This window comes from Tribolium castaneum, chromosome 3 (assembly GCF_031307605.1).
Source record: "Tribolium castaneum strain GA2 chromosome 3, icTriCast1.1, whole genome shotgun sequence".
Taxonomy (NCBI): domain Eukaryota; kingdom Metazoa; phylum Arthropoda; class Insecta; order Coleoptera; family Tenebrionidae; genus Tribolium; species Tribolium castaneum.
This window is the reverse complement of record NC_087396.1, coordinates 9,788,662-9,802,253: the sequence shown is the minus strand read 5'-3', so window position 1 is coordinate 9,802,253 and position 13,592 is coordinate 9,788,662. Positions and strand designations below refer to the sequence as shown.

Genomic DNA, 13,592 nt, shown 5'->3' with positions numbered 1-13,592 from the left:
TAAGAATTTTTTTTGTTTTGTATCCATTGATCCTATCTAAATATTTTCCCCAAATTATAATACCTCTTCCTATATTTTCACAATTTTTATCTTCCATCTTTTAACCGAGTTTTGACCCAATAAACATTTTCTAATGTCATAAACATTATTGAAATCAATGTTTTGTTATATGAAACATTTCACCTTAAAGTTATGTTGATGAAACGTCTGTAAAACAACAAATATCTTCCCTTTGATATATGTTTTACTAGAAACATTTCATTGAAATATTTGTGATTATTTCATTATATCACATTTAAAATGGTAGGAAACATTAAAATAATATATTGCAGAACTACGGATTGTTTATAAAAGAGTGTAAGATCTCAGGTGGTTCTGGAATTTGAATTTGCTGCATTTAATTGTTTTACTTCTATGAAATTTCTGGAAAATACCAATTTTTATTTACGCAGGCAACCAGTAAAATCAAAATTTTCATATACTAACGTTGTTCGTTTTTTCTTGAAAGAAGCAGCAAACTTACTACGATCCTACATTCATTTACAGATTGTATAATATATTATTAATATAAAAAAGAGTAATAATAATAACTAAAATTTGTGCACAATGTCTGATTTGTTATAATAAAATAAAATCAAAACGAATTAGGCATTGTTTGCTTGTGTAGTTTTGTTTCTTGAATTACGAAAAGTGGATTCGCCTGAACCATGACAATTCTCTCAAATAAGTTTCGAAATTTCTGACCACAACTAGAATAATAATAATTATGTAAGGCTGCTAAAGAAGTTATTGTAAATCTGTTGCTGTTTTTCTCTTGTGTAAAGAAATTTTGACAACTGGCATTTCTCAGTACGAAACCTCACATTATTTTTAACATATTTAAAGCAATTTTAAGTCTTGATGAGTCTAATTCGAGAAATAAAGTTTTGAATTCAATTTGTTTTCGTGTAAATCGATTCATTTATTCCACGTCATGAAAAAAAATCCTCTCTTGAAACAAAACGTCCGATTTACAGCCAAACTCGTCGAATAAATAATTGTTGTTTGAATTTGTTTTATTTTTAATGTAAATAATTTTGAGAGCTGTCGCAAGTTTTTTATTAATTTTTTTGCGTAAAACATTTCAGCTTAGTCTGTTTTAGAATAACACTAGAAATAATAACTTTGTTCAACAAAGCAGGTAAAAAAATAATTAAAAAAATGGCAACGTGTAGCTAAAATGAAATTTTTTGTTCCTTATTTTATTATTGTTTCTGACCGAATTGTTTTTGTTTTTTTTTTTCAATACAAGGTGCAACTAAAACCGCGCGCCTAATTAAATCTTGTTTCGGCCATAAGCTTATGATTTTTTGTTGGCCAGACGATCTTTATGTTTGACCGTTCTTGAATATCAGTTTATAGCATATGATTTAAATTTTTATTAACGTCAGGTTGTAAATCACGTCGAGACATTTCTGGCAGTTTATGTTAAGCTCCAATAAGATTTTTATTTTTTTCATTGTCTTTTTATGTTGCAACAGCTTATTGCTTCGTATTTATGATTAAACATAATAGAGTGTATAGCTTCCACGAAGCCACATTTTCAGACCCCACTTTCGAAGTTAATAACTGAAATTAAGTGAAATCTCGAACATCCTTTCGATGTCATTTAATTAACTCGCTGAATGTTTGTTTGTTTTAAATACCAACATTAATTGATTTTTTCTAACGCGTTTATTAATTAAAAATGATTCAGACCGTCTATCCGTCAGCCACCATTCCCTGATCTTAATATAGAACCGATCATTTATCTAGTAAGCGTAGCTGTCATCTGTCAGACTTGGTTAAATATGTTTGATGCCAAGTACAACGCTATTAAACGGGACACAACCTCCTCATTATAATCAGCATTGTCTCGTACTCCACATAAAACGTTCCTAACAATGGCAATTTCATAAAACTGCCAGCCGGTGCATAAACAACCCACCATTCGTCACATTTTCAGACACCACAACCAACACCCATCCTCACCTTACACCAATTTTTTTGTTTCATTCAAATTGTCACTCTTTGAATTTTCGCCAAAAATTTGACACATTCCTGGGTGGGAGTAAAATTTGAATCACTCAATATAATTACGTGTCTATAACTAATAGTCATACCATAACTAATCTAAATTATGTAGTTGGAGTGAAGGTCGAGTCAAAATTGCTCGATTTATATTATATTTAATGCGACTAATATAAACGAAAAGTCATATCAGTAAAAATTTAATGTGGAAAATGTAATAAATCAAACTATGAAACGTCAAAACAAAATAATTTCGCTAAATAAAATTGCGTGATAATGAGCAAATAGTAAATCACGATGGTGTAAAGGTATGGCTACCAGATGGGTCTTTTTTGTGGTACTTTAGTGTGTTCTATTTATAAATATAAATTATATCTTATATTATTAAACATTAAAGCGTTCTAGTTTATTTTATGTGGAAAATTTGCGAGTTTAATGTTATTCCACAAAGCTGATTTAATTAAAGAAAAGTGTTTTAGTGCCTTGGCACCGAAGACAGTAATTTTGTATACTAAGGTAAAAAAATAAAGCTGTGAAAAGTCTGTTGAAACTGTTTTATTAAAATATTTGCGTAGTTAAAAAGAGAAACTAGACTACGATTTAAGGACATGCGTTCAGTTAAATTTCTGATTAGTGTTTGGTGTCATAAGGGCTGCCACCTTTCCGGTATAAAATAAAGATTGTTATTTCTTCTTATTAGTCGAGGTGGTCAAATCAAGTCAAAAATAATAAAAACTTATTTAGTGTGGACTGGAGAGGAAAAATCTTAAGTAAACTCTTTTCACTTTGCAAGCAACAAAAAAAATACAACAAAAATTAATGGGTACCTAGTGTATAAAAAACACTGTAAAATAGGAAGGCCAAATTATGTTATTGTAAAATTTACAAAGGAAACAAGAACACAACGAAAGCAGGAATTTATTGTGAAACTTGTAAATAAAGGATCTTCTTGGCTGTTTCCTAACGGCAAAATATGCTTACTATAAATTTGACTTAATTTCGGGACAGTCCCGATTTTAAAAGCTCCTGACATTCCCTGTAAAACCGAAAATGTATCGAATTATCCGACTGATGAAAATAGGTTTTTTGTTGGTAACGTTTTAAGCTTTTTTTTAATATCTGAATCCTAGTTTATCTTATAAACACTATTTTAAAACACGCTTCCCATAGCAACGTGTTTTAAATTAAAATGTTCCAACAAAAAAAATTTAATTAAAAAATTCAACACAAAACACAAACAAAAACAAAAAAATTGAACACTTATGCGAAAACGCTTAAAGTTGTCGGGTGTCTAGGTATGCAACTCGCATACGCTCGTTGCAAAACGACAGCCCTTAGACTTTAAGCTTGTGTTTTCGCACTCGTATTATTAATAGGTATTACAATATTCCTACGATTTTAAGAAGATTTAGGATCCAATAAAACCTAAGTATTACCTATTAAATTCCTTTATTTCAATCCGTAAGTTTGCGAAATACTTATTGTACAAAGACAACTTGATTTTTAATAGAAACATTTATTATTGTTTTTTTTATTATAGAAAATATAGATATTTAATGATGCCCCATTTAAAAAATATCAAGTTGGTTTTGTATTTCAAAAACTTATGGATCAAAAATTACGAAAAAAAATAAAAGATAGTTTTTATGGACTTTGGTTTCACTTTTTGCGTGGTCCACACGTCGAGTTACTGTGCCATATTCCATATCTTTTCATTGTCCTGTAGACCTTTATAAGAATCTTTGTTTTTCCATTTGTCTGAAAGTTTTAACTTACTTATTCGAGGTATATAATTTACAGCAAAATAGAAATGTCAAATGAGGATAATACTTTATTATTTATTTGTTTAAGTGGTGCCACCAACAATAAACTGAACATTTTTGACACTGGCCTATTTATTTTATTTAAAAATTTATTACACAAAAACGGAGAATTGTAGAAAAGTAGAACTGTCTCCACTTTAAACGGAAATGTTAAAACTTTAAAAGTTTATTAAAAGTTCAATAACTTGAGCACCTTATTTTTTGTCCTAGCTTCTTAAAGATATTAAATGGTTTATCTAAGAACATAAAGTTTCAAATGCCTAAAGTTAATAACTAAAAAGATATTTACTTAAACATTAAAGTTATTATTAGCTGAAAATTTCACTTTTCGACTTTTTAATGTTTAATGTTAAATAAATATCTTTTGAGTAACAAGCAAAAGACACTTAACTGTTAATCTTTCTAGAGAGACAATTTAAAGGTCTTTTAGATGCAAAAATAAAAAAATTGGGTGTTCCATTAAAAAAAAAAAAATTGGAAACATCCTGTATAATTGAAAATACTTTGAAGTAGGTCAGAGGGTTAATAGGTACGGCTTATGTAAAAAAATGATAAATTTTCTAACATTTAAAGGTCAGGTCAGGTCTGGTTAGGTCAATAATGGACTCTTTCACATCTCTGAGATACCCTTATTAATAAGAGTAAGTGTCTAAGTCGGCTGGTAGGGGTTGACCATAGTCACGGTTACAGCAGTGGCTTTAAAACATTTCACCCAATAAATTTTGTATAATTTTGTATTTTGCTTTAATCTCTGTAGAGCAGTTAATTATTTTAAGAGAACATTATTTGCAAACGAGTTTCTTTGTATGGTATATTTTTTGCTTTTCGTGCTACGTGCTAAAAAATTGTACCCCGTTTACGACCTCATCGCTAGGAGTCAAAAATATTCAGTTTACACATTTTTCGGTATGACTCCAAAAGAGAAATGCTGTTCTTTTTAAATTCGAAGAATAAATACGTTTTTTAAGTGAATATTTTCTTGCAGATACATGAAATACCTGTACCCTTACGAATGCGAGAAACGCCGCCTCAGCACACCGGCCGAGCTCCAGGCGGCCATCGACGGCAACCGTCGCGAAGGCCGCCGCAGCAGCTACGGCCAGTACGACTCCATGCAGCGCTCCCCCAACCCTTCGCAGATGTCTCCTTTGTCCCTCGTCTCCCAGCAGCAACAACTCGCCGCCCGCATGAACTCCGTCATGAGCGGTGGCATGGCCCTCCACAACGGCGCCCACCACCCCAGCCACCCCCAGCCCTTGGGTCAGCCGCTCAACGGCGGCCCGCTCCCTGGCCTCGCCCCCAGCGAGTTCGAGGCGCGCATGATGGAATACGTCAAGCTCCTCAACAAGGAAATCCGCAGCTCGGCGGCTACTCCGCCACGACAAGGGGACGTGTCGCCCCCTAACGCCACCTCGCCACTCAACCAGCTGGAGCTGTCGCGGATAACGCTCTGGAATATGTACAATAATAATCAACCCCCCGTCGAGCCGCAAAAGGAAGCGTTGAATCTCTCCGACCCGACGCAGCCTTCGGTGAAACGGGAGCCGGAGCATAGAGATTCGCCACCGCCCCCGAAGAAGTTTTCCAAAGATGATGATGAACAGAAGATCTCGCCCGCCACGCATATCAAGATTAACAGTAGAGGTGAGTCTAGTAACTTTTATCGTAAATAATTTATGTTATCAACCCTTCATACGGCCTGTGACAAATCAGAAAAATAGTATATTAAAGAATAAGTGGATATTGAGGTGTTTAAAACACGCGTGATTTTTCGAGCACGACAGCCTAACCGGAGTGCTCGATATAGAGCAAGTGTTTTAAAGACCAGTTTTCCACGAATGTTAGTACATTTTGAAGTCATAAATTCTGATATTTATATTATAAAAATTGGAAATAATGTAATGTGAGATCAGTATATCTTTCATTGTCATGAAATTGATTGTCATTATAACAAAAGTTCCTTTATTGGGAACTCTACTTTAAATAAGCAAAATGGATTACCAATAAAAAAATTATTTTGAGTATAGTCCAGAAAATAAAAAAAATCATGTAAAGAAGGTGAAGAATTTACAAAAAAGTCTTTAAAGATGGATTTATAGCATAAACTAAAGAAAAACCTAGATTTAAGATGAAGAGTCGGCTTTAGAGGAAAATGAATCTTTAGAAAAATCTAGAGAAGACGAGAAGAGTACCCAAACATTATTAAGGAATACTTAATCTAAAAAATTTTGAACGAAACTACCTACAGAGGAATTTTGAAAACAGGCAGAGTGGAATCAAAAGGTCATTCGGAGAATGTATAGAAGAAGTGTTTATAAAAATCATTCTAAGGAAACATCTGTAGAAGTATTTGTAAAAGAATCAAAACATGGATTTATAAGATAGTGTAAACAAGAGCCCAAATTTCCGATCTAGAGGTAGATTTAAAAAAGAACCCGAGAAGAATAAAATTGTATTATTTGATTTTAAAATTATTCCTGTCTCAAAAATGTCAAAACCCATTATCGAAAAAATAAAATCGCTTTATTCTGTTAAAGCAAACAACGATTTTAGCACTAATTTAGAAGAAAACACTTGATTTCGGATGATTTCTTGCCTTGTAATGGCTGCGAAAATTCTTTAATAGTTTTAAACTGGTTCAAAACGCTGAATTAACAATCACTAACTTGAAATTAATTGACTTTAGTCGATTCCTTGCTCAAATGTCAAAACTGACTTTTAAAAACATTTCTTTATTCTGACCCCAAACGTGACTATTTAAGCACCATTTGGAGTTTTGGACCATTCCTTGCTTAAAATCGGTGACATAAATTTTGTAGAAAACAGCTAACTTTAGACGTACTTGCTTAAAACGGAAAAACACGCTGTAGAAAAGCTAAAATCGTTGGTAAACGTCAATCATATCAACATTTTCTTAATTGTTTGATTTTATGATTCCTTGCTTAAAAACAGCAAAACTCGCTGAAAAGCTTACGAAATCAATCTAAAAAAGAATCAAGGTAAGAACGTATCTGAAGATGGATTTATAAAATACTCAACAGAAGAATCCAGATTTAAGATCTAGAAACAGCTTTAGAAAAAAATCAAAGAAGAATCTTAACTAAATCTAGAGAAAACTAGAATACAGAAACAATGGTAAATAATAATCTGAAAGTATTCTGAAAGAAATTAGAGAAGAATTCTGAAGAGGCGCAAAAGAATTTGTGATTAGTGTTTTGTTTTGTTCAGTAAATGTTTGCATTTTACTTTTAAATGAATTGTGGCGATTTTTACCAGGTTCTTTTATGATAGCACTAGCACAGTTGGCAACACTGCCTTCATGTAAGTGCAGTCAGAACTAGTAACAGAACCGCTTGAAAGTTACTAAAAATATTTCTATAAGTTATACTTTTTTTTTATAAAATTGCAAACACAAAATTGAGTTTTTTCTTTTGGGATTTGGTGTAAGCTTGGAATTTTTAATAATGGCCTCCTAGTTGTCAGAGTAATTGATGGTCACTTTTCGCCTTAATAAGGCACTCGATTAACCAGTTTAATGATCCGAATGATTAATGATGCGTTTTTTGCAGGGGATGCGCGTAACGGAGACAGTTCCTTAGTAGTCAGTATGGAATTAAATGGAATTACATATCAAGGGGTCCTATTCGCGCAGTCTTCGCCATCTAGCGGCCGAACGGCGATGGCCTCGTAAAGGGAACCTCTCTGAATGTGATGTAGAACCCTAATTTGGCGGTCTGTGTGGCGCCAAATTGGACACGCTTTTCAATTGTTTTATATTTATTATTTTTCTAGTTGAGTGTTTTTAGTGATCTAGTGCTCCAGGAACTATGTGCACTTTTTATAATATGGATGTTTTTTTTTTGTAAAGCTGTAAAATCCGTAATGGCATCGCATTAAATACATGTTTAAGTACAAAAGTAATTGTCTAATGTATAAAATAGAATAAACGAAGTTTATGGCACATTGAGCGTAGAGATTTGGCTTCATTAGGCTATTGTAACTGTTGGTCGTCTCGAAAAATATGGATATTATGACATAAATCAAGAGAAACGACAGTTTTAATGTGCCACCATACTTAAAACTTCCCATTTTGCAACTTAGAATACTTAAATCTACTTACGTACATGGCCAGTCTACAAGTCATTGTTCATTTGTCTAACCATGAAACTCTTTGTGGGAAATTATTAATTGAGTAAATTTATTTTTTGAGCCGTTGTAACAAAGTTTGAATAATTTGGTTTCCCGCGAATGCTTCATGAGGCGCACGTTTCAATTTTTGTTTGAAGATTTACAAAAATATCTCGGCAACGTTTTTGTAAATAGCTATAAATACTTTAGTATCAGTATTTGAGGATATATTCGTGTGTTATATATTTTTTTGTATATCTACCAAAAGACTGTTATTTTATTAATTTTAAATATATTATTAGGATAAAACAGGTTAGACTATTTATTAAGTGATTTTAGTGTATTTATGAAATCAATTATTGTGTAGCAATATTAGCCGTAAGTGTAGATTATATGAAAATTACTGTAGTTCCAAAAGTGTAGTCCTAGTTCATAAATGACATCCGATCATCCCTACAAACTTTGTGAAAATTTGTTAATTTTTTTGATCTGATTATCTCAGGGATATTTGATGGTAATGTGCAAAACATATTCCTGCTTTCATTGTGTTCTAGTTTTTCGTTCAAAGTTTGTAAGTATTTAAGGCGAAAGGCCAGCATTCTAATTCAATGTATTACTGTAAATACCAACCTATCATTAAACATACTCGTAAAAGTTTTTGTTTTATTACTTCTTCAGCTAAATACCTTGTCCAAAAAATAGCTCAACATCATTAGCATTTTCCAAAATTAAAACAATATATCTCATTTTAGTTGAAGTGGAGCACAAATGGAGAGTTTCTGGTGGGTTTTCTTAGCTCAAAGTGTGTCGCGGGGATGTAGTTTAACACTACTTTTTTTTCTTATACAGAAACTCTCAATTTGTACTTTATTTTTCACACCAAAAAATTTAAATGCGCTGTTGCAATTCTACTATGAATTGAAAAGAAATATACGTTTTTCAATAAATTGTTAATATTACATCATTTTGAAAAGGAAGGTAATCCCACGTCGAGCTATTCAATAATGCAACACAAAATACATGTACATGTCTAAAGTGTATTTTGTGTTGCATTTTATTTTATAAGGTGACCAATTTTTAAATTTTTAGTAAGCACAAAGACATACAAAATTTACATCCAGTGATTTAAATTATGCGGTGCTTTTTCAGTTGTCTTTATTTTGTTGAATTTGTAATTTCGGCCAAAATGGATTAAATTGTAATTAGAACTCCTAATTATAAAATTAAAAATTAAAATTTAATTTACGATTAACATGTCATTTATAATGTTTATCATTTTTAATCTGTAGGTAATTGTTACATAATAAAAAACTAATTCAGGATTGAATGGTTTTAAGTATTGTCAACTTTGGCTTGAAAATTTTGCTAAAAATACATTATGAATTATTGCTGTCTAAAAGATAAAAAGCCTATTTTGATTTAATTAAATATTAAAAAATCAAAGTATTAAGTGGTTGCATCTAAGGAAATTAAACCAATAAACCACAATTATTAATCTACCCTAAACCTTGAACTTAAAAAACTTTAATACACAGACACGGTGGATGAAAATCTATTGCTATCGCGAAGAATATACCGATGAATCAGTTACCAATGCAATGCAAATTGCAGATAAAATTTTAAATGCGATTCATTAAAATCTTTTTTCAATAAATGGCTTTTCTCCAGTGTCGTAGGAAAAATACTGTACAAAACTCTCTGGAAAGTTCATCGTTTTCTCGTGAACTTTCAGCACTCGGCTGGCGCCTCGTGCGTCAAGATTCTCACTCGCACGATATCATTCGCTTTCCACACTCGTTATGTAATATACCGATTGCTCAAAAACCGGCGCACCAACTCAATAGTGTGGGGTAAAGAATTGCTTACATACAATGTGTCTCACCCAAGGCTTCCCAGATTAATAACTTAATTATTTGTCAAGGGATTGTTATGAAATTTAGAATGCACATATTTTAGAAGCTGGTCTTTCAATTAGGAGCAAAAAATGACCTCAAGTTAAAAAATGTAATTTTAAAACACGTTTCTTTTATTTAAAATTAAGCCAAATTATCATTGGATCATTAAACCCCGAAAAATAGGTGGCCACACCATCGCTCGACTGATTCGAGGAAAAAATTTGATTTTGTTGTTAAAAACTTGATACACATTTTGAAAGTATTTGAGCAGTCACCTTTTCAAACAATTGATGAAGCCATTGCTAAGCAGCATTTTTTGCATCACTAAAAAAAACTGGCAAAAGTGTGCGCGCTGTTAGAAAAGTGAAATTGTATTAATTTAGTGAAATTACTTTGAAGACGAACAACAGTGGTAGAAATTTCTGTGCTGTTGAAAAAGGAAACAATATTTGCCTTTTGGAAAGTGTCGTTGGACTTCTTGTGAAATGTTATTCAAATGAAGCCTTCATAAAATTTAAAGTTTAAAGAATCGGCAATAATTAGAAGACACAGGAAGCGTACGTCAACTAAATCGTGTAACAACAAAAAACAACAAAACACATCATTAGAAATGAAGAAATAGTTAGGGCTGTAAATCAAGATTTTAAAGAGAAACCAACATCAACGCACAAAATAATTTCCAAACTCCAAAACGTCCAAGTGTCTAGAATTTTGCAGTTATTGTTCAGTCTTTTTGAACGAATTAAACCATCCAGTACCAAAAGTAAGTCAAAAATATTGTTTTTTAACATTGTATGGGTGAGAGATAAATGTGAAATGACACTTGCGTTTCACTTACGTTTGTGCGAGTAGGATTGACCAAAATTCAGTGCTAGTGCTCATTTGCTTCATAGAGGTCTACGCTTTTGCATCTGTACCCACGTTTAACAGTTTTTTTTTTTTCATGTAAAGCAAACGTCTTTCAAGGTTAAGTTTTTTCGTACTTCATTTTTTATTGACTATTTTTTTTTAATATAAGTCTTAAATGATTCAACATTTTAAAAATGCATGTAAAAATTTCGTTTACACGACTTGAATTGTGACATTAAATGCGTTTTAATCTTTGCCTTTTAAAATATTTGCATTTCAAATTTCATAAAAATACGTTTGCAAATATCTGAGCTATGAGGCTCAAAAGTCTTAGGAGAGACACCCTGTATAAAGGAAAAAATAGTAAAAAAATCTTTCTTTTAAAGTTATTGATAAGTCACGAATTTTAAATAAATCATTGTGGCAACGGTGACTAAAAGTCCTGATCGCAATAGAGTTTGATCAACAATAAAAATAAATTATTTTAGAAACAGTTTCCTAGGATATAATTCCCAGTGTTGGCACATCTAGAAATTGTGATTTTTTGATGAATTTTTTATTATGTATTATCACCAACGTCGCATTTTATCGAATTATTTTTTTAAATAAGATTGATAAAATTGTAAAATAGTTATAAATGATTAGATCTCTCATTGAAAGTATAAACTCCATTAGCTACTATTTTTTTATAACAGGCTAACAGCTAATTTTGAGAGAAAATGTGACGTTGGCGTTTTCATAGTTTTAAAACAGCTAAATAAATACACAGGCCACAAAATACATGACATTTACAAAAAAGTAATAACCTGTTGTTTTTAAAAAATCAACCGGTATAAAAATTATTTGATTATAAAAAAGCATTATTGACATTGATTCTATTAAAATCTAATACAACAAGAAAATTATATGATTCATTGGATATTAATTTCATAAACAAAAGTTTATTAGAATTATATGAACGAGAAACATAAATTTTAAGTAAATTGTTAGAACTTTAATTGAAAAATGACAAATAAAAAAATATTTCATTTGTTGAGCTCTGTTACCAGTTAAAATTGACACACGCATTCTTGATACATGCTGTATAGTACTAAGTATTTACCAATAGCACATAGTAATTCATCCTTTCAACATGACAACATTTAGCTAACAATTTTTTTGTAAAATTTAAAACATTAAAAACTTAATACTTGGATCTAAGCACATTAGAAAAGAACTGATATTTGGGAACCCAAAAATATGACTGTTTAAAATGTTTGGACTTATCATTAAAACACGGCATTTGTGGGTCATCGTTAATCAACAGATACGAAAAATTTTTCCTTTACGCTCGCATTTTGAAACATCATGCAATTTGGTGCTGTGTGATATAAATAAACCAGCAGTTTTGAAGCAGTTTTGGACTTTAACACCATAAAAAACACCTCAAGTTCCAGGTAAAAATCATCGCACGTCGTAATAAATTCCACAATACCAAAACACATCAGCAGGGAACATAAACAATCTTCGAAATCCTGCATACATCACCCTCGTAAATTTTCCAGCAGGAGTGTAAAAATGTAGTAACCGCTATTGTCTAATAAATTTACAGGATTCAACAAGTGGCAGCTGCTGAGAGCGTCCTCTGCCCCCGATCCAGGCGCAAGTCTGAAATTTCGGCGGTCGGCTGCAGGATTTCGCTGCCAGCAGCAGGATTCACTTGTTGGATCACCAGGAAGGTGTTACGTGATCGAGCGCGCGCGTAAACAACTCGTCACATGTGTATTTTCTGATTTAAATTTGAAACTAAAACAATGATTTAAAGCAGCAGATTTAAATCACCGCGTGTTTTTACGTAACTCTTCGACTCTAAAACTGTGATAACTATTGAATAAATCGCCGGCTTATCGCCACAGCATGAAGGAATGTAAGTATGTCTTAATAATTATTAAATAAACAACGACCACGTGAGTGTTTTTCACTTTGTCTCAATTATCGGAATAATTAATTGTTACCGAGTGCAATAATTCCATTACAACTCCGACCGAAAATTGCTTTTCTAAATAGTCTTTTTATGATAATGACACACAATGATATAGTAATTGTTGTGTTTGTCCCAGTGAGTGCACAAGACGGTAATCTTGCTCGAATTTTCTGTTTTTATCGTAAATCAAACGCGAGATAAACTCTGGTGATGACGTAAATTTTCCTAAATCAACTGAGACAAAACGCGGAGCGTCCAATTAGCACATCTTTCAAAAATATTTTGCACCTTTGTTCGCCGAATTGTTCAAAATTTGATGACGATAATTATCCCAATATCTAAAACACACACCAGATAAAAAAGGTTTGTAAATTACCATCATGAACAACGTTATGTTAATGCACAATGTATTAAAATAATGAGTACTCGAGCGAGATTGACTTACATTAATGTGTAGGTATTTCGATAACATTTTATTTGTCGTCAAACTGCACCAAGTGGACCAAATTTAATTCAAATCCTCCAGTTTCACTAAATTATAAAACAACAGTTATAAATTATTTTAACTAATGGCTTTCGATGTCCTGCCCTGTTATTTCTCTTTTGAAAACATGCACATTTTACTCGCATAACAAAGATGGGTTTGGATGCAGTGACAGAATCGATCGGAACGAAATTATTTTAATAAAAGGCAAATTGGGAATGGCGTGTGCCTCTCCAGTTTAATAAAAATTAAATAAATATCGATCGGTTGAAAACTTTTCAGACCCAACAAACTTTTTCTAAATTAATCTAATCGATAGAACAAACACTAAAATGGTCAAAAATTTGGTTCAACCTTTAGTTACCTATGATAAAAATCCCTAAGTCTAGATCCAGCGCGTT

General features: G+C 32.0%; 2 protein-coding genes across 8 annotated transcripts in view; both read left to right on the top strand.

Annotated features, from left to right (window-relative positions):
- Window positions 1-8,654, top strand: part of retn (retained) — an 87,083-nt gene extending 78,429 nt beyond the window's left edge. For all 4 annotated transcript variants that reach the window (XM_008198067.3, XM_008198068.3, XM_008198065.3 and 1 more), the window contains exons 6-7: window positions 4,858-5,516; window positions 7,442-8,654. In XM_008198067.3, the coding sequence (XP_008196289.1) occupies window positions 4,858-5,516; window positions 7,442-7,563 (781 nt within the window). In that variant the 3' untranslated portion in view covers window positions 7,564-8,654. The remainder of the gene's footprint in view (window positions 1-4,857; window positions 5,517-7,441) is intronic.
- A 3,409-nt stretch (window positions 8,655-12,063) lies between these two features.
- Window positions 12,064-13,592, top strand: part of Pde8 (Phosphodiesterase 8) — a 94,395-nt gene continuing 92,866 nt past the window's right edge. The window contains exons 1-2 of one of the 4 annotated variants that reach the window (XM_015982085.2): window positions 12,076-12,180; window positions 12,336-12,650. Coding sequence is in view for 1 of the 4 variants with exons in the window: in XM_064355334.1 (XP_064211404.1) it covers window positions 12,641-12,650 (10 nt within the window). In the remaining 3 variants the exon portion in view is untranslated. Of the gene's footprint in view, window positions 12,181-12,335; window positions 12,651-12,851; window positions 13,071-13,592 lie in introns of those variants that run through there. The other 3 variants (XM_064355334.1, XM_064355330.1, XM_064355331.1) reach the window with 3 other exon arrangements.